This window comes from Narcine bancroftii, chromosome 3 (assembly GCF_036971445.1).
Source record: "Narcine bancroftii isolate sNarBan1 chromosome 3, sNarBan1.hap1, whole genome shotgun sequence".
NCBI classification, from domain to species: Eukaryota; Metazoa; Chordata; class Chondrichthyes; order Torpediniformes; family Narcinidae; genus Narcine; species Narcine bancroftii.
Window position 1 is genome coordinate 235,465,403 of NC_091471.1, and position 19,936 is coordinate 235,485,338.

Consider the following 19,936-nt stretch of genomic DNA (forward strand, 5'->3'; position numbering starts at 1 on the left):
TATTTTGATTGGTACATTTTTACTGATTAATATAGCTACTCCTCTAGCTTTTGAATTATATGATACTGCTGTTACATGTCCTATCCAATCTCTCTTTAATTCCTTGTGTTCCACTTCGGTTAAGTGTGTCTCTTGTATGAATATTATATCAATTTTTTCTTTTTTCAATAAATTTAACAGTTTCTTCCTTTTGATTTGGTTATGTATTCCATTAATATTTAAAGTCATATCATTCAACATAGCCATCTTATACTTTGTTTATCTTTCCTTTCCGTTTCCTCATCATCACCTTTCCTTCTTATCCATTTCTGTTTTCTTTTTTTAAGCTCATTAAAAGACAACATTTCTAAAACATAAGATATTTCCCTTACTCTCCTATCTAAAAAATTCTTTAACCCCACTATCCCCTCCCCTTCCTGAGTTGCTCTTTGTCCCTTGTCGGGCAACCACATCTCCCCTCGCCATTTGGATTTGCAAAATCACTTGCAAACGTCAACTGATTTTGCAGTGACCGTAATTCTTCCCCACCCAGCCCCCCAGAAAAGATTTTAATCTTCATATATAATAAAGGTCACTCTCTTAATTCCCTCCTTACTTCCTCTCTTCCCTTTCTTTCCCTTATTTATTCTTATCTATACTCTATATATTTTCCTTTAAATACGGATACACTCATGTACATACATATGTACATACACACACACACACACACATATATATATATACCCATATACACACATACATATAGTTCGTGGTCATTTTTGCTCTCGTTACATGTCTTCATCTCTCTGTTTTGTAGTTCTGCAAATTTTCGTGCTTCCTCTGGATCTGAGAATAGTCTGTTTTGCTGCCCTGGAATAACTATTTTAAGTATCGCTGGGTACTTTAGCATAAATTTATATCCTTTTTTCCATAGAATCGCTTTTGCTGTATTAAACTCCTTCCTCTTCCTCAGGAGTTCAAAACTTGTATCTATTTGAAAAAAAATTTTTGACCATTGTATTCCAGTGGCTTTTTGTCTTCTCTTATTTTCTTCATTGCTTTCTCCAATATATTTTCTCTTGTTGTATATCTTAGGAATTTTACTAAAATTGATCTTGGTTTTTGTTGTGGTTGTGGTTTAGGGGCTAATGTTCTATGTGCCCTTTCTATTTCCATTTCTTCCTGTAATTCTGGTCTTCCTAGGACCCTGGGGATCCATTCTTTTATAAATTCTCTCATATTCTTGCCTTCTTCATGTTCCTTAAGGCCCACTATCTTTATATTATTTCTTCTATTATAATTTTCCATTATATCTATCTTCTGAGCTAACAGCTCTTGTGTCTCTAACTTTTTTTATTAGATTCTTCTAACTTATTTTTTAAGTTATCTACTTCCATTTCTATGGCTGTTTCTCATTCTTCCACCTTGTCCACTCTTTTTCCTATATCTGACATGACCATCTGTAATCTATTCATTTTTTTCTTCTGTACTTTTTATTCTTCTTTTTATTTCACTAAATTATTGTGATTGCCATTCTTTTATTGATTCCATGTATTCTTTAAAAAAAATATATCCATGTACTTGCCCTTCCCTTCTTCTTCCATTTCTCTGTGTTCTTCCTCTTCTTCTTCCTCTGGGTTGGTCATCTGTTGTTTCTTTGATTTCCTTTTACTCTCTTCTTTCTTGCTCTCGTTATTTTCTATATTTTCTTCTTGTTGTTGTGCTGTGGCTGTCATTCTCAGCTGTGGAGATTGACTCCTCAGCTGGTCCCCCCTCCCATCAGTGTTTTTTTTGTCTTGCGCATGCGCGGTTGTGCACTTTTGCTTGGCTCCGCAGTCATTTTTGTAGTCCCGAGCTCGGGACTTTGACTGACCTGAGGGAGCGAGCTTCTCTCTCCACAACGGGCCTCCTCGGACAGGTAAGGCCTTCACCTTCTTCTTCCAATGTCTTTTCTTTTTCTCTTCTTCCCGTTGCTTTCGACTTTTTTTTCTTCGTTGCCATTTTCTTCCCACCTTTACTTTCACTTTATTTTAATTTTCGTGTTTGTGCCTTTGCGTTTTCTGTTTTTTTTAAACTTTTCCGTAGAGGGCTGGAGTTCCCCGACCGGCCACTACTCCATCACGTGACTCCCCCTGCGGTCCACCTTTAGAGGTTTATGAGAGACTTTGGTGACCGACCGAATCTCCTCGGACCCCTTCACAAAGTCTCGCCGCTGACAAGCCTTCCTTGTGGTTTCATCAACGTGGAGGATCCAGGGCAGATCCTTGGAGATAGTGACCTCCAGGAATTTGACATTGTTGACCCTCTCCACTACTGAGCCCTTAATGAGGACTGGGTCGTGTTTCCAGACTCCCTCCTGATCCTTGGTTTTGCTGACATTGAGAGGAAGGTTGTTGTTGTGACCCCATTCAATGACCTGATCCACCTCCCTCCTCTACCCTTCCTCGTTGCTATCTGTGATTCTGCCAATGACCATAGTGTCATCGGCAAACTTGTAGATGGCATTAGAATTGTGTCCGGCCACACAGTCGTAGGTGTATAATGAACGAGTAAGCATTGGGATAAGCACAGAGCCTTGGGGGCATCTGTGTTGATCGTCAGTGAGGAGACATTGTTTCCAATTCACACCAAAATGCTGCAAGAACTCAGCCAGTCCCTTGAAACCCGTCCCAACCATGGATCCACACGGGTCCCACCAGCCCCTATCCCTCTAAACCCATCCTATCCATGGATCTGTCCCACCCACACAGGTCCCACCAGCCCCTATCTCTCTAAACCCATCCACACTGGGCCCACTTTTCAACCTCTACCATTTGCTTCACTGGGGGAGACAGGATGCAGATGCAGACAAGGGGTGGGCATTTCATCCAGCACCTTTGCTCCATCCATAGGCACCTCCCAGTGGCCAATCATACACCCCATAGCCCATGCCAAGGTCTGTCCCATGCATTACCAAATCAAGGCCTCCCACACATCAGAGCATCACTGAATGTTACCGGTCAGGCCAAGTTCAACCGCATGGCATCTACAAAGACTTCTCCAGTTTCTGGAATCCCCTCCCTCCGCATCTCTCTTGTTGCCTCAATCCCTGTCTCTCAATACATCCTCACTTCCTTTCTCTCTCCCCATCTGCTCCTCCCCTGCCCCTTCCTCCCTCCCTGCTCCTCTTCCTCATCACCTATTCTACTCTTTTCCACCTGTCACCTCCCTCAATCCCTCCCTTCTCCCTCCCCTCCCTGACCCCTCTCTTTCCTCTCCCCTCTCTCTCTCTCCCCACCATCCCTCCTCCCTGGTCCCTCTCTCCTTCTCCCCCCACTCCCCTCTCCCTCGCCCCTTTCCCCCTCCCTCCCTCGCCCGACTCCCCTCCCTCACCTCTCCCGGCCTCCCTCCCTCGCCTCTCTTCCCACCCTCCCTCTCCTTGCCTCCCTCCTTCTCCCCTCCCTCACCTCTTCCCGCCTCCCTCCCCTCTCCCTGCCCTCCCTCCTTCTCCTCTCCCTCACCTTCCTTCCTCGCCCCGCCTCCGTCTCCTCTCCCCTCCTTCCCTCTCCCCGCCCAGCCCAGGCCACTCGTTGGGGAAGTCCGCTGGAATGGGGAAGCTGCGATCCGCCGGACGGCGTCGCTCATCCAGACGCCGGTGATCGCGAGACGCTCTCTGCACCGAAGCGGCGCGGTGCTGGAGGACGGGCCGAGCGGGGGCACGGGTGCGGTGTTGGAGGACGGGCCGAGTGGAGCGGGCGACCAGGATAAGGTGAATGGGCTGACCGGGGAGAGGAAAACGCACGCACAACGTCCTGAACACAGACACGGAACAAACTCAGTCCCCAACATACGAACACGGACACACACAGGGACGCAGACACACAGGGACACACACACACATATACATCCACACACACACGGACAGACTTACAGACAGGGACACAGACAGGAAGACAGACAGACAGGGACACAGACCCACACCCAGATACAAGACCCACATCCAGACACCCAGAGAGACCCAGACACACACAGCGACCCAGACACAGACAGACAGACACACACCCAGACACAGATACACACAGACACAGGCCTATACACAGAGAGAGACGGACGACGTAGGCGCAAGGACAAGAAACTCGGGAAGAAAAAGTTCGGGCACAAACTGTTTGTGACTTTCGCACAACACGCGTGATTCGCGAGCCGAGCAGAGTCTGTCATCAGGGACAGATACATGGTGCCCTCCCCCCTCTGACACCGGAAAGGTCAAGAACAGGAGGGGACGGGAAACGTCAGCCCAAGGCCCAGAAGATAAGGGAGATTGACATCAGCAAACTTTTGGGATAGGTTGAAAATATGTACATTAGCAGGAACAAAAAGATTAAATTCAACCTGGATCTGGTGTCTCGCCATTACTCTCTCTCAGGGCGATATCTGTACACTGTTTACTGGGGAGAATGGGGAGAGTGAGGGGGCGGAGGGAAGGAGGGGGGGGGAGAGGGGAGATGGAGAGGGGGAAGGGTAGATAGGGTGGGGAGAGAAGGGAGGAGAGAGAGGGGGGAAGGGAGGGAGAGAGGAGAGTGGGGAAGGGGAGAGAAGTGGGGGTGAGAGGGAGGGGGAAGGGAGAGGAGAAGGGGAGAGATGGGGAGGTGTTAGAGAGATGGAGGAGGAGCAGAAGGGAGAGGGATGGGGAGAGTGGGGAGGGGAAGAGAGAGCATAAGGTCTGGAACCTCCTCCATCCCTCACCTCTGCATTGTGCTGGTGCCCACAGGACCACATCCATCGTGGCAATGCAGGAAAAGCAGGCTGGAGCAGACGGAAGAGGGGAGGGGGAAGAGGTCCCAGCCCTCTTGGGGACAAACGGAGGGCTGTTCCACATACAGGACCAGGATGAAGTGCAAGACGAACGGGTCAGAGTGCAAGGTGCCAGGGGATGGTACTTCTGTCTGTCAGTCACCAGCGTGATCCTCGGATGTTCCTGCATTGGGGTCATTGCCCTGATCCACGCTGTGAAGGTGAGAGTGTCCTTACACAACTGTCGAACCATCCTGTCCCTGCATCTCACTCACTTACATGCGCACTCGCCTGCCCAGCGAGGGCCAGAGAGACAATGAGAGAGAGGAGGGGGGGGGGGGTGAGAGATAAAGTGTGGGAAAGAGGGGGACGGAGAGACCCCGGTCAGTGTACAGATATCCCCCTGAAAGAGAGAGGGACAAAGAGACCCCGGTCAGTGTACAGATATCCCCCTGAGAAAGAGGGATGGAGTGACACTGACTAGTGTACAGTTATCCCCCTGAGAAAGAGAGATGGAGAGACCCCGGTCAGTGTACAGATATCCCCCTGAGAAAGAGGGATGGAGTGACACTGACTAGTGTACAGTTATCCCCCTGAGAAAGAGAGAGATGGAGAGACCCCGGTCAGTGTACAGATATCCCCCTGAGAAAGAGGGATGGAGTGACACTGACTAGTGTACAGTTATCCCCCTGAGAAAGAGAGAGATGGAGAGACCCCGGTCAGTGTACAGATATCCCCGAGAGAAAGAGGGACAGAGAGACCACAGTCAGTGCACAGATATCCCCCTGAGAGAGAGGGATGGAGGGACCCCGGTCCATGTACAGATATCGCCCTGAGAGAGAGGGACGGAGAGACACTGGTCAGTGTACAGATATCCCCGAGACGGACGGATGGACCCTGGTCAGTGTACAAATATTCCCCTGAGAGAGAAGGATGGACAGACCCCGGTCAGTGTATAGATATCCCCCTGAGAGTGAGAGGGATGGACAGACCCCAGTCAGTGTACAGATATCCCCCTGAGAGGGACGAAGAGACCCCGGTCAGTATACAGATATCCACCTGAGAGGGATGGATGGAGCCTGGTCAGTGTACAGATATACCCTGAGAGAAAGGGACGGAGAGACCCCAAGTCAATGTACAGATATCCTACCAGGAGGGAGAGAGGAGATCCAAGAACCATATTCACGTTTTGCAATCACACCACACAGTGCTCCAAATCCAGTGTGGGGATTTCCAAGATCTGTTGGGGGCTGCATTGAGAAACGTAAACTACAGTACTGAAGAAACCCTGCGCATTCTGTTCCTCCACATGATTCTATAAAACTTCCTTCAAGCCCTGGATCGGATGCCAGCCCGTGAACCAGTTTCAGGGATCTATTCATCTGAATACGGCGCCCTTCTTAATATTCAGGACAAAGACAAATTTGTCCTTTCTTTGCTCCTGTGCTCCACAGTTTTAACGTCATCAAACAATTCACAGGTGATTGAAGTGCACCTTCCAGATTTTATTCCAGGTTATTGGTGATCCTTTTGGTTGGACCGTGTGGAAGCGAGAGCACTTTTTCGACATCGCCCCCTCATCTCAGGGCAGCATGTTTGGGATGCAGTTTATCAGTCAGGTTTTGTGCTTAGTTATGTGTCCCTTACCTGCTCGAAGCCTGTGATTCACAGACACCACCAGGTACTGAGCATCTCCGGGGATGCTCTGCCAGGCCTTGACTGCAGCCATCTTCAGCTCCAGCTTGTTTCGGGGCTGGTCCAGTTTAGCGGCTGGAAGATGTGCTCCAATGGCTTGAGAGCGGTGACTTATGTGGGCCAATCCAAACCTTCCAGTTTTTAAGCTTTGAAAGATCCCTTTTGTTGCTTTAGTGGTCTATTTGGGATTGTCGTCGTGCTGCAGGATGAAACCCCGTCCAAGGGGTTTGGAGGCATTTGCTTGAACTTGAGATCAGACGTTTCTGCTCTCCTCAGAATTCATTCTTTTGCTGCCACCAGCAGTTTCATCATCACTGAAGATCTGTGCGTCACTACCTCTGGCAGCCAGATGTTCCCAGGCCGTCATACCCCCACCACCAGTTTCACACACGAGGTGCTCTGCTTTGGACCCTGACATCTCCACACTGCTCTTGCCATCACTCTGATAGGGATAATCTCAGTCTCATCAGTCCACGGGACCTTTTTTTTCTAGAATTCTGCAGGTTCTTTTAAAAACACTGACCAGCGGGAATCTGGCCGCCCTGTTTCCGTGGCCTCCTGTTGGGGGGGGGGGGGGGGTTTGCCTCTTATCCTCTCCACTTCTGTTCGTTGACACATCCTCAAGAGGGTTTTTGATCGGTCGGACAGGGGTTTCGGGATTCTTTTTCATTATGATGAGAATCCTTGGTCAACCTGTCACAACCGCCGCGGATGGGTTCCTTTGATGACTAGTCCAATCTGAAGCAGACGGGTTCCTTGGACGACCAGTCCCATCTGCAACAGGCAGGTTCCTTGGACGACCAGTCCCATCTGCAACAGATGGGTTCCTTGGACGACCAGTCCCATCTGAAGTGGATGGGTTCCTTGGACGTCTAGTCCAATCCGAAGCAGACGGGTTCCTTGGACGACCAGTCCCATCTGCAACAGATGGGTTCCTTGGATGACCTGTCTCGTCGATAGCAGATGGGTTCCTTGGACGACCAGTCCCATCTGAAGCGGATGGGTTCCTTGGACGTCTAGTCCGATTCGAAGTAGACGGGTTCCTTGGACGACTAGTCCCATCTGCAACAGACGGGTTCCTTGGATGACCTGTCTTGTCGACAGCCGATGGGTTCCTTGGGTGACCAGTCCCATCCGCAGCGGACGGGTCCCTTGGGTGACCAGTCCCAACTGCAGCGGACGGGTTCCTTGGACGACCAGTCCCATCTGAAGCGGACGGGTTCCTTAGACGACCAGTCCCAACCGCCGCAGATGGGTTCCTTGGACGACCAGTCCCATCCGAAGCGGATGGGTTCCTTGGACGTTCAGTCACGTCCACAGCGGACGGGTTCCTTTGACGACTTGTCCGATCTGAAGCAGACGGGTTCCTTGGACGAACAGTCCCATCTGCAACAGACGGGTTCCTTGGACGACCAGTCCCATCTGCAACAGATGGGTTCCTTGGACGACCAGTCCCATCCGAAGCGGATGGGTTCCTTGGACGTTCAGTCACGTCCACAGCGGACGGGTTCCTTGGATGACCTGTCCCATCTACAGTGGACAAGTTCCTTGGATGACCTATCCCGTCTACAGCGGAAGGGTTCCTTGGACGACCTGTCCCATTTACAGTGGACAAGTTCCTTGGATGACCTATCCCGTCTACAGCGGAAGGGTTCCTTGGACGACCTGTCTCGTTGAGAGCAGATGGTTTCCTTGGACGACCAGTCCCATCCGCGGCGGATGGGTTCCTTGGGCGACTAGTCCCATCTGCAGCAGACGGGTTCCTTGGACTACCAGTCCCATCCGCGGTGGACAGGTTCCTTGGACGACCAGTCCCATCCGCGGTGGACGGGTTCCTTGGGCGACCAGTCCCATCTGCGGCGGACAGGTTCCTTGGGCGACCAGTCCCAACTGCCGCGGATGGGTTCCTTTGACTAGTCCGATCTGAAGCAGACGGGTTCCTTGGACGACCAGTCCCATCTGCAACAGACGGTTTCCTTGGACAACCAGTCCCATCTACAGCGGACGTTTTCTTTGGACAACCAGTCCCATCCGCAGCAGACGGGTTCCTTAGACTACCAGTCCCTTGGACAGCCAGTCCCATTGGCAGCGGATGTGTTCCTTGGATGACCAGTCCCATCTGCAGCGGACAGGTTCCTTAGACGGGCAGTCCTATCTCGAGAACTAAGCTCCCCAGTTCACTTTTCCTTCTGAATGAAGTTCCAAGCTGTTGATTTTGGTCATCCAGTGTCCTTCACTGTTTTATTCTGGTTTTTCAGCCTCATTAATGGCTTCTTTGACTTTCACTGGCACAACCCTGGTCCTCATGTTGAAAAGTGCCAACTACAGACTCCAGAGAAGATCAAAAGCTTTGAAGCAAGCTTATACCTGCACCAATGTCGCAAGTAAACATACCTGAGTGTTCACAAACAGCTGTGGAGCCAAATGTCCCCAACATTATGGTGCCATGAAATGAGAGGACTATGTGTAATCAGTGCTGTCATTTCCACATGGTCAAACCAATAACCTTCAGGAGTTCCGTTACAGGGAAAGATTAAACAGGTTAGGACTTTATTCCTTATAACCAAAATCTGTACAACAATCTCGAATAGAATCTGGAAGGCTCATATCAATCATGTGAATTGTTTGATGACAAATTTAAAACTGTGGAGCATAAAGGCAAACAAAGAAAATCATTGTGACAAACATTATTTAAAGTGCTGCACACATAAACCACGGCTGAACCCCTGAATCAGACCCCAGCCTATGACCTCATCCTGGGGGATCTGTGGTTCTATATATAAACCCCCCGAACCCCACGCCCCGCTTCCTGGCTGTGCTGCTGATCCCGGTTCTGTCTCACTTGCAGGCTCGGGAGAGGGAGAAGTCGGGCGACCTGGAGGGAGCGAGGAGGTTCAGCGGCCGGGCGCTGAAGTTCAGTGCCCTGAGCTTGGTGGTTATTGTGCTGTGGGTCTTCCTGGCCCTGGGGTTGGTCGTTCTCATCTCATACCTGGCACGGGTGGCAGAATGAGCCACCTCCACCTCCTGACAACCTTCCACCTCTTGACAACCCCCCAACTCAATGGGCTATCGAGAGAGCCCTGTCAGGTCACATCCCGCCCAGCCACTGATTGTCCGGCTGGGAAATAGAAGGGTGGGCATCCTGTGCTTGGTGGGGGGGGAGCGGATCCTGTTACACGTTTTCCCCCCTCCCTTCGTGGGGCGGGGTGTGGTGTGGGTGGGGAAGGATAACGCTGGGCATATTTATATTTAACTTATGGGGTTTGGTCGTCTGTCTAAAGATGGACGCGAAATAAAGTTTGTGGATTACATGTTTGGTCTGGGGGAGAGTGGGGAGGGGTTGAGGGAGAGAAGGGGAAGGGGAGAGGAGGGATGGAGAGTGGGAGAGGGCATGAGGGGGAAAGGGGGAGGGAAAGGGGGAAGGAAAAAGGGGGGGAGGGGGTGAGAGGGAGCAGAAGAGAGGGGGAGGGTGCTGGTGCTGATGCTCCTTCCCTGCTAGGTCTACCTAACCTCACCAGCACCTCTCAGTATCGACTGATATCAGACCACCCCACCCCCACAGGCGATGACAGGTTCCAGGAGTCATGACGACCGACTGAACAAATTCACTTTAATTAAATAAATTGTACAGATGAGACATGGGGGTCTGGGAGTGAAGAGGAGAGGGAGGGGGAGGGAGGAGGGTCAGAACCCCACAACAAGTACAAATCAGCTGAGTTCATAAAAATATATCTTCTCTGGTTAAAAACGAGGCTGGGGAGGGGAAGGGGTCCACAGTGTTGGGAGGGGAAGGGGCCTACAGTGTGAGGGGAGGGGAAGAGGTCCACAGTGTTGGGAGGGGAAGGGGCCTACAGTGTGAGGGGAGGGGAAGAGGTCCACAGTGTGGGGAGGGGAAGGGGTTCACAGTGTGGGGAGGGGAAGGGGTCCACAGTGTGGGGCTGGGGAGGGGAAGGGGTCCACAGTGTGGGGCCGAGGAGGGGAAGGGGTCCACAGTGTGGGGAGGCTGGGTGGGGAAGGGATCCACAGTGATGGGGAGAAAGAGGATAGGCTGAGCTTGCCCCTTCTGGACGGAGGGAAGGAGGATCGAGACATGGTGAGCCACAAGGGGGAGAGGTCCATCTGGGTCGAGGGGGGTCCCGGGGGGAGGGATCCCTTTATGTGAGGTCCCCGATGGGTAGGGTCCCTGTGGGGGAGGGTGGGATCCTGGGAGGGGAATCCCAAAGGGGAGGGGTGTCTGTGGGCGGTCCTGGGCATGCACCCTGCCACTAGCTCTCCCCCTCCCCGTCCAGCAGCACATCAAGCTCAGACAGTCGCTGCCTGAGCAGCAGCTCCACTTGTTCCCCACCAACGCGGGACCTGAGGCGGGGTCTTCCACCAAACCCTGCTCGCCTCTGTCGCCCCTTCCCCTTGCGGGGGAGGCTGCCCTCGCCGAAGACTAGGGCCCTGCGCCGCCTCTGCTGGCTGGTGAGGACCAGACGCCCGTCCCGGGTCAGTGGTTCCTCGAAGATCGTCTCAAACGTCCTGCCAGGGGAGAAGGGGAGATGGGCGTCAGACACTGCAGAGGACCTCACCTCACTGCAGTAGACGGGGGTCTGCCCCATCTTGCCTGATGCCCTGGAGGTCCACACCGTCGGACTGTCTGCGCCGACCCACCGGACAGATGTTACAGCACAACATCATGGGCCAAAGGGCCTGTCCTACTCTGTTCCCTTGTCAGTCATCATTACAGCTTAGGACAGACCCCTATTTTTCCAGCCTCCACCTCTGCCCCCGGCAACGCATCACTAACGCACACAATTGGAATCATAGAACATGACAGCACAGAAAACTGGCAACTCGGCCCCTCCAGTCCGAGTCGAAACATCATCTTCCTCGTCTCACTGATCCGCACCCTGTCCATAACCCTCCAGGCCTCTCCCTTCCACGTATCTATCCATATTATTCAAAACTTACATTTACCACATCAGATGGCAGCTCATTCCACACTCCCACCCCTCTCTGAGGGAAGAAGTTCCCCCCAAACCTTTCCCCTTTCACCCTAAAGCCATGTCCTCTCATATTTACCTCTCCAAATTTAAGTCTACTTGCATTTACTCTATCTACACCCCTCATAATTTTGTAAACCTCGATAAAATCTCCCCTCATCCTTCTTCGCTCCAAGAAATAAAGTCCCAACCTGTTTCATCTTCCCTGTAACTCAACTCCTGAAGATCCAGCAACATCCTAGTAAATCTCCACTGCACTCTTTCAATCTTACTGATATCCTTCCTAAAGTTCAGCGACCAGAACTGCACACAATTCTCCAAATTTGGCCTCACCAATTTCATCCCAACTCCTGTACCCAATACTTGGATTTATAAAGGCTAAGATGCCAAGAGCTCTCTTCACAACCCTGTCCACCTGTGACGCCACTTTCAGGGAACAACGTCTCTGTATTCCTAGATCCCTCTACCCGTCCGCACTCCACAGTGCCCGACCATTCACTGTGTACGTCCACCTTGGTTTGTCCTTCCAAAATGCAGCACCTCACACTTATCTGCATTAAACTCCATCGGCCATTTTCCAGGTGGTCCAAATCCCTCTGCAAGTTTTGAAAACCTTCCTTGCCATCCACAAAGCCTGCAAACTTGCTGATCCAATTTACCACCTTATCATCCAGATCGTTGATACAGATGACAAACAACAATGTTCCCAGCACCGATCCCTGAGGCACCCCACTGGTCACAGGCCTCCAGTCTGAGAAGGAACCACTGCTCTCCATCTTCTCCCACACAGCCAATTTCAAATCCAGTTTACAATCTCTTCATGGATACCCAGTACCTGAACCTTCTGAACTAACCTCCCATGCGGGACCTTGTCACGTAGATAACATCCATAGCCTTTCCTTCTTGGTAACCTCCTCGAAAAACTCAACAAGATTCGTTAAACATAATCTACCGCGCACAAAGCCATGCTAACTGGCCCTTATCAACCCTTGGCTGTCCAAATACTTGTATATCCGATCTTTCAGAACACCCTCCAATACAACTGGTGTCAGGCTCTCTGGCCTGTCATTACCTGGTTTACTTTTGCAGCCTTATTTAAACAACAGAATAACAAGCTACCCTCCAATTCTCTGGCACCTCTCCCGTCTCCCCTAATAAACCGTCCCCTCTGAAATTTCCTCTGCTCACCTTAAACATGTCCTCTGGTGTTTGTTGTCGACCCCCCCACCACCCACCCCTTGGGAAAAGGCGCTGGCTGTTCACCTTTCATAATCTCCGTAAGCGCCCCTCTCATCCTTCTTCGCTCCAAACAGAAAAGCTCCCCATCTCTGCTATCCTTGCTCGAGAAGATGTGTTCTCCAATCCAGGCCACATCCTGGTGAATCTCCTCTGCACCCCCTCCATAATTTACACAGCACCTGCTGTGGGATTGACCGTTGATAGAAACACAGAAAGAAATGTTCTGGTCTGTACCGGATATTTATCTGCCTCGTACCACTGACCTGCACCCAGTCCATGGCCCTCCATACACCTCCCAACCACAAACATTTCAAAATTTTCCTTAAATGTCCAAATTTAGCCTGCATTCACACTTCAACTGGAAGCTCGTCCCACACCCCCAGCGCGTTCTGTGAGAAAAAGTTCCCCAGAAAACTTTCCCCTAAACTTTTCCCCTTTCACACTTACCCCTGACATATCCCCTGAACTCCCCTCCCTTCACTTTGTACAGACGTCCTCTGGTGTTTGCATATCCTGCCCTGGGAAACAGGTGCTGATTGTCCACCCCATCTATGCCTATCAATCTCCTCTCATCCTTCTACGCTCCAAAGAGAAAAGTCCCAGTCATTAGACACGTTTTCCAATCCTGGCACCATCCTGGTGAATCTCCTCTGCTCCCTCTCCACAGCTTCCCCGTCCTTCTTGTAATGAGGTGACCAGAAATGAACACAATATTCCACGAATGGTCTCACCAGAGATTGGTAGAGTTGCAACATGACCTCTCTAATCTTCAACTCAATCCCCTTTCTAATGAAGCCTAGCGTCCCACAGGCCTTCTTAACTCTCCTATCAATCTATGCGGCGACCTTGAGGGATGTATGGATTTGGACCCCAAGGTCCTTCTGCTCATTCACACTCTTAACCCTGGACAATCTCCTGGTTTGTCCTTCCAAAAATGCATCACCTCACACTTACCCGGACTGAACTCCATTGGCCACCTCTGCCCAACTTTGCATCCTGTTTAACTTTTTTTTGTAACTTGGTTCATGAAGTCCAGATAACAGCCCACTAGATCCTCTCTGCCCTCTATCACAAGGATTTCAACAGGAGGAACACACACAGGACACGTACCGTTTATCGGCTGGGGCTTTGTAGTTCTTGTTTGTATATATCTCCTCAAGGCTGAATTCTTTCTTGTTCATTCTGAAATGCAATGAAATACAGTCAATGTCCTGAGAAAGTGAAGGGGATGAAGCGACCCCAATCAGTGTACAGATATCCCACGAGAGAGAGGGATGGAGTGACCCCGATCATTATACAGATAACCCCCTGAGAGAGACGGACAGACAGACCCCGGTCAGTGTACAGATATCCCCCTGAGAGAGAGAGGGATGGAGAGACTCCAGTCAGTGTATGGATATCCCACTGAGAGAGAGGGATGGACGGACCCTGGTCATTGTATAGATATTCCCCTGAGAGAGTGGGATGGAGAGACCCCGGTCAGTGTACAGATATCCCGCTGAGAGAGGGATGGACAGACCCCGATCATTATACAGATAACCCCCTGAGAGAGAAGGACAGACAGACCCCGGTCAGTGTACAGATATCCCCCTAAGAGAGAGAGAGGGATGGAGAGACTCCAGTCAGTGTATGGATATCCCACTGAGAGAGAGGGATAGACGGACCCTGGTCATTGTACAGATATCCCCCTAAGAGAGAGAGAGGGATGGAGAGACTCCAGTCAGTGTATGGATATCCCACTGAGAGAGAGGGATAGACGGACCCTGGTCATTGTATAGATATTCCCCTGAGAGAGTGGGATGGAGAGACTCCAGTCAGTGTATGGATATCCCACTGAGAGAGAGGGATGGACGGACCCTGGTCATTGTATAGATATTCCCCTGAGAGAGAGGGATGGAGAGACCCCAGTCAGTGTACAGATATCCTGCTGAGGGATGGACAGACCCCGATCATTATACAGATAACCCCCTGAGAGAGAGGACAGACAGACCCCGGTCAGTGTACAGATATCCCCCTAAGAGAGAGAGAGGGATGGAGAGACTCCAGTCAGTGTATGGATATCCCAATGAGAGAGGGATGGACAGACCCTGATCATTGTATAGATATTCCCCTGAGAGAGTGGGATGGAGAGACTCCAGTCAGTGTATGGATATCCCGCTGAGAGAGAGGGATGGACGGACCCTGGTCATTGTATAGATATTCCCCTGAGAGAGTGGGATGGAGAGACTCAGTCAGTGTATGGATATCCCACTGAGAGAGAGGGATGGATGGACCCTGGTCATTGTATAGATATTCCCCTGAGAGAGAGGGATGGAGATACCCCGGTCAGTGTACAGATATCCGCCTGAGAGATGGGGACATAGAGACCCCAGTCATTGTACAGATATCTGCCTGAGAGATGGGGACGGAGAGACCCCTGTCATTGTACAGATATCCGCCTGAGAGATGGGGATGGAGAGAACCCGGTCATTGTACAGATATCCCAGAGGGAAGGGGAGAGATGGATATTACCTTGCTGGTTTTGGTAAACCCAGGGGCGTCAGATTAATATTTGTTCTCACGGGTGCCTTCCTGATACGGAACCTCGACACCTTTCCCACATGCATTTGTACGTCGACATTCAAGTTCTGGAGAAAACAACAAATTTATAACATTCACCAGAGGGGGTTATAGAGATGGGAACGTGTATAGCAGACTGGAAGTGGGGGGGGGGGTTCCAGAGAAGGGGAGGGGTGTAGGGGACCGGAGAATGGTTACAGAGTTGGGGAGGGGTGTAGGGAACTGGAGGGGAATTACAGAGTTGGGGAGGGGTGTAGGGAACTGGAGGGGAGTTACAGAGTTGGGGAGGGGTGTAGGGACGGGGGGGGGGAGTTATAGAGATGGGGAGGGTTTCAGGGGTCCAGAGGGGTTGGTTACAGAGACGGGGAGGGCTGTAGGGAACCGGAGTAGGGGGTTACAGAGAGGGAGGGGTGCAGGGGACCGGAGGGGGTGGTTTCAGAGACGGGGAGGGCTGTAGGGAACTGGAGGTGGGGGGGGGGGGTTTACAGAGAGGGAGGGGTGCAGGGGACCAGAAGGGGGGGGGGGAGGGTCACAGAGATGGGGAGGGGTGTAGGGGACTGGAGTGGGGTTACAGAGAGGGAGTGGTGCAGGGGACCGGGGGGGGGGGGGGTGGGTTTGCAGGGATAGGGAGAGGTCTAGGGGACCGGAGGGGTTACAGAGTTGGGCAGGGGTGCAGGGAACTGGAGGGGGTGGTTACAGAGATGGGGAGGGCTGTAGGCGACAGCAGGGGGTTACAGAGACTGGGAGGGATATAGGGGACTGGAAGGGGTTACAGAGACAGGGAGGGGTGAAGTGGACTGGAGGGGTTTACAGCGAGAAGGAGGGGTGAAGGGGACTACAGGGGGTTACAGAGACAAGAAAGGGTGTAGGGGACTAGAAGCAGTTATAGAGACAGGGAGGGGTGCAGGGAACCGGACAGGGATACAGAAACAGGGAAGGGTGTAGGGGACCGGAGGCGGTGTTACAGAGACGGGGAGGGGTGCAGGGGACCGGAGGGTGGGGGGTTACAGGGACACAGACTGGTGTAGGGGAACAGAGGGGGATACAGAAACAGGGAAGGGTGTAGGGGACCGGAGGCAGTGTTACAAAGACAGGGAGGGGAGGTAGGGGAGGGACCAGAAGGGAGGTGACAGGGAGGGGTGTAGGGGACCAGAAGGGAGGTTACAGAGAGAGAGGGGTGAAGGGGACTGGAGGGGGTTACAGAGACAAGAAAGGGTGTAGGAGACTAGAGGGGGTTTTAGAGACAGGGAGGGGAGGGGTGCAGGGGACTGGACAGGGATACAGAAACAGGGAAGTGTGTAGGGGACCGGAAGTGGTGTTACAGAGACGGGGAGGGGTGCAGGGGACCGGAGGGGGGGGGGGTTACAGGGACAGACTGGTGTAGGGGAACAGAGGGGGATACAGAGACAGGTAGGGGTGCAGGGGACCAGAGGGGGATAGAGATAGGGAGGGGTGTAGGGGACCTGAGGGGGTTACAGAGACAGGGAAGGGTGTAGGGGACCAGAGGGAGGTTACAGATACCGGGCAGGGTGTAGGGGAATGGAGGATGTTACACGACAGGAGGAGTGTTGGGGGGGGGGGATACAGAGACTGGATGGGGCCTCTCACCTCTGGTCTGTATTCTGTTATTTCACCCTCCTGGGGGTCACGTAGGACAGTCTCCATCCTGCGTTTTTTTGGGGTAATGCAGGGTTCCCCTATCCCTTTTAACACTGGATGTTCTCGTACCTTGGAGTGTCTGGGTGAAGTCGGCACCTTCCTGCTTGAGGTAGGGAGGGAGGGCATGTCAGTGGTCCCTCGAGGAAAGGGAATTCCAGTCGCGTCACCTGCACACCCTCTCCCTTTTCCCCATGTCTCCCCCTTCCCTTCCCCTCAGCTTCTCCATCTCCCCTCTCACCTTCCCCATTCCACAACTCTCCCTCTTCCCCGGTCAGCCCCCCTTCCCCTCCCATCACCCCCATCCGCACTGCCCTTTTACCTGCGGGTGGGGCTCTTCCTGCTCTCTGCCTTCTCCTCCTCCCGCTCCTCGCCCTCCGGTGGGGAATGGGCCTCCTCCCTCCTCGGCCCCCAGGGCCTGCCGGGAAAGACCTCCTTGCGGAGACAGAGGAGGTGGGGGGTCGAGTCAACCTCCCGACTGGGCTCCACTCCCCCCAGGGTGTGGCGGCGATGGCGGGGGGGCGTCCCTGAGGTGGGGCGGGGGACAGGGGAGCTTCCGGTTCCAGAGACGGGGCGGGCTGGGCAGGAGAGGCTGCGCGTTAGACGGATTGGGGCCTGGCAGGGAGGGGAGGAGATGGAGGGCTGGCAAGGAGGTGTCTCGGGGCCCCAGGGCAGGCGGTTGCCCACTTGGGACCCCCCCCAGGGCAGGTGGGTCCGGAGGGGGGAGAGGAAGATAGCCGCGAAGCCCTCTAGCTTAGACCGGATGCCCTGGATGAAGGGCGAGAGTTGCCAGCTTGTGCATGGTAGAGGGGAGGTAACTTCTGAGGAGGGGGTCCACGGCTGGGATGCACCTGTGGTGGAGGGGGAGAGAAAGAAATAAACACCACATCGCTGGCTGAAAGCCGGAGCCCACCCCTTCCTGTTCCCTTCACCCGCTTAGCAGGCTGTTGGTTTCTCCTGGGGCCTTTATATGATGCGCCCAAATGTCACTGATGTGCAGTGGTGGGGACAGGGGCTCACGTTCAAATCCGTCGCTGTCTGTGAGGAGTTTGCACGGTTCCCCACCAACATTCCCACCACCCACCTGGGCTTTCCCTTCAGGGGCAGATTTCTTTTCACCCTTGAGAAACATAGGGAAAGAGATGGAGAGAATGAGGGAGAATCAAGAGGGGGGAAGGGAGGGAGATAGGGGGAGGGGAGAGAAGGAGAGGGTAGGGAGGGTGAGGGGAAGGAGAGAGAGGGGAGGGAGAGAGAGAGGGGAGGGTAAGGGTGGAGAGGGAGGAGGGAGACAGGGAGGAAGGGGAATGGAGGGAGGAACGCAGGGAGGTAGGGGAGAGGGAGATCGGGGGGGGAGGGAAGAATGGAAAAGGTTGAACATTGATTCTGTCTGGATGGAGAGTGCCCAGATGGAACATAAGATTTTCCCCCTTTCATTCTACCCAGGAATGGCAGTGAACGACCCTCTGAATTGGGCAGTTCTGGCCAGAGGAATGGCCGACAGAGTTTAATCCGCATAGTGGGGAGGTGGGGCTGTTGGAGGTCCAATGCATGTTCATGGCAGGCCAGGACTCTGGGGAGAGGGGATCTGGTGAGGGACATCCAGGTCCACAGGCCGCCGAAAGGTGGTGAAGATGGCGTGTGGGATATTTTGCTTCATGGGGTGGGGTGCTGGATCAAGATCTTCAAATTCTCTATGGATCTGTCTTGGGGCCTTGTTGTCGATGCAACCGTGAAGGAGGCTTGCTTTCATGAGGAGTTCGAGGAGAGCCACCAAAGACTCTTGCAAACATAGAATGCTACGGCAGAGTCCAGGCCTTTCCGGTCTCGATGTCATGCTGACATGTATTCCTACCAAAAAAAAACTCACCCCTCCCTACCCCACAACCCTCGGTTTTCCTTCCATCCATGCGTCTGTGCAGACTCCCTTAAATGCCCCCAATGTTCCAGCCTCCATCACCCTCCCCCTGTCCAGGCATTCTTCGCCCTCATAACTCTCTGTGTACCCCTGGCTTCTCTATTAAACTCCCCTCCCTTCACTTTGTCCAGACGTCCTCTGGTGTTTGTGGATCCTGCCCTGGGAAAGAGTCGCTGACTGTCCGCCCTATCTCTAACTCTCACAATCTTGTCTCCTCTCATCCTTCTATGCTCCAAAAATCCCAGCTCTGTGAATCTTGCTTCATTAGACATATTTCTCAATCCAAGAAACATCCTGGTCAATCTCTTCTGCACCCTCTCCATGGCTTCCACATCCTTCCTGAAATGAGGTGACCAGAACTTCTGTGAGTGGTCCATGGAGAGCATTCTGATTCGTTGCATCGCTGCCTGGTACGGAGGTGTCAACATGCAGGATACGAAGTTGTAAACCCATCACGGTCACCAGACATACTCCATTGAGGTAGCATCACAAGGGAGCAGCCTCCATCCTCAAAGACCCCTCTACCCAGGAAATGTCCTCTTCATTCTGCTACCATCGGAGAAAAGGTCCAGAAACCTAAAGTCGAGAACAGCTTCTTCCCTGCTGCAACAAGATTCCTGAATGGACAATGAATCACAGCCTCACTTTCTAAGAAAATTTTAAATGTAGGCCCTTTTGACCCCTGAGGATATACCCCCAATTTACATCCCATCATTGCTCTTTAACAAGCCCTTTCGGCCCACGAGGACGTGCTGCCCAATTTAACCCCATCATAGCTCTGTAACAAGCCCTTTCGGCTGATGAGGAAGTGCTGCCCAATTTACACCCCATCACAGCTTTGTCACAAGCCCTTTCAGCCCACGAGGACATGGTGCCCAATTTACACCCCATCACCGCTATGTAACAGGCCCTTTAGGCCCACGAGGATGTGTAACCCAATTTACCCCTGATCACAGCTCTGTAACAGGCCCTTTTAGCACATGGGGACATGCCACCCAATTTACACCCCATCGCAGCTCTGTTGAGATTTCTTCTTACACTTAGAAACAGGCCAACTTGGCCCTTCTAATCCATGCCGAACACTCCCTCCCACCTAACCCCACTGACCATATAACCATCTACCAATTACAGCACAGAA

At 52.4% G+C, this 19,936-nt stretch overlaps 2 protein-coding genes across 2 annotated transcripts; one reads left to right on the forward strand and one right to left on the reverse strand.

Annotated features, from left to right (window-relative positions):
* Positions 1 to 3,516: 3,516 nt before the first annotated feature.
* Positions 3,517 to 9,755, forward strand: LOC138758329 (transmembrane protein 265-like). Its single transcript, XM_069927089.1, has 3 exons — positions 3,517 to 3,727; positions 4,727 to 4,970; positions 9,293 to 9,755. The coding sequence occupies exons 2-3, from the start codon at positions 4,746 to 4,748 to the stop codon at positions 9,452 to 9,454; spliced, it is 387 nt and encodes a 128-aa protein (XP_069783190.1). The 5' UTR covers positions 3,517 to 3,727; positions 4,727 to 4,745; the 3' UTR covers positions 9,455 to 9,755.
* LOC138756791 (proline-rich protein 14-like) lies at positions 8,973 to 18,398 on the reverse strand. Its single transcript, XM_069923179.1, has 6 exons — positions 18,323 to 18,398; positions 17,206 to 17,809; positions 16,836 to 16,986; positions 15,180 to 15,295; positions 13,779 to 13,850; positions 8,973 to 10,965 (listed from the first exon to the last, which is right to left on the reverse strand). Exons 1-6 carry the CDS (start codon positions 18,396 to 18,398, stop codon positions 10,710 to 10,712), a joined length of 1,275 nt encoding a protein of 424 aa, XP_069779280.1. The 3' UTR covers positions 8,973 to 10,709.
* Positions 18,399 to 19,936: the final 1,538 nt, after the last annotated feature.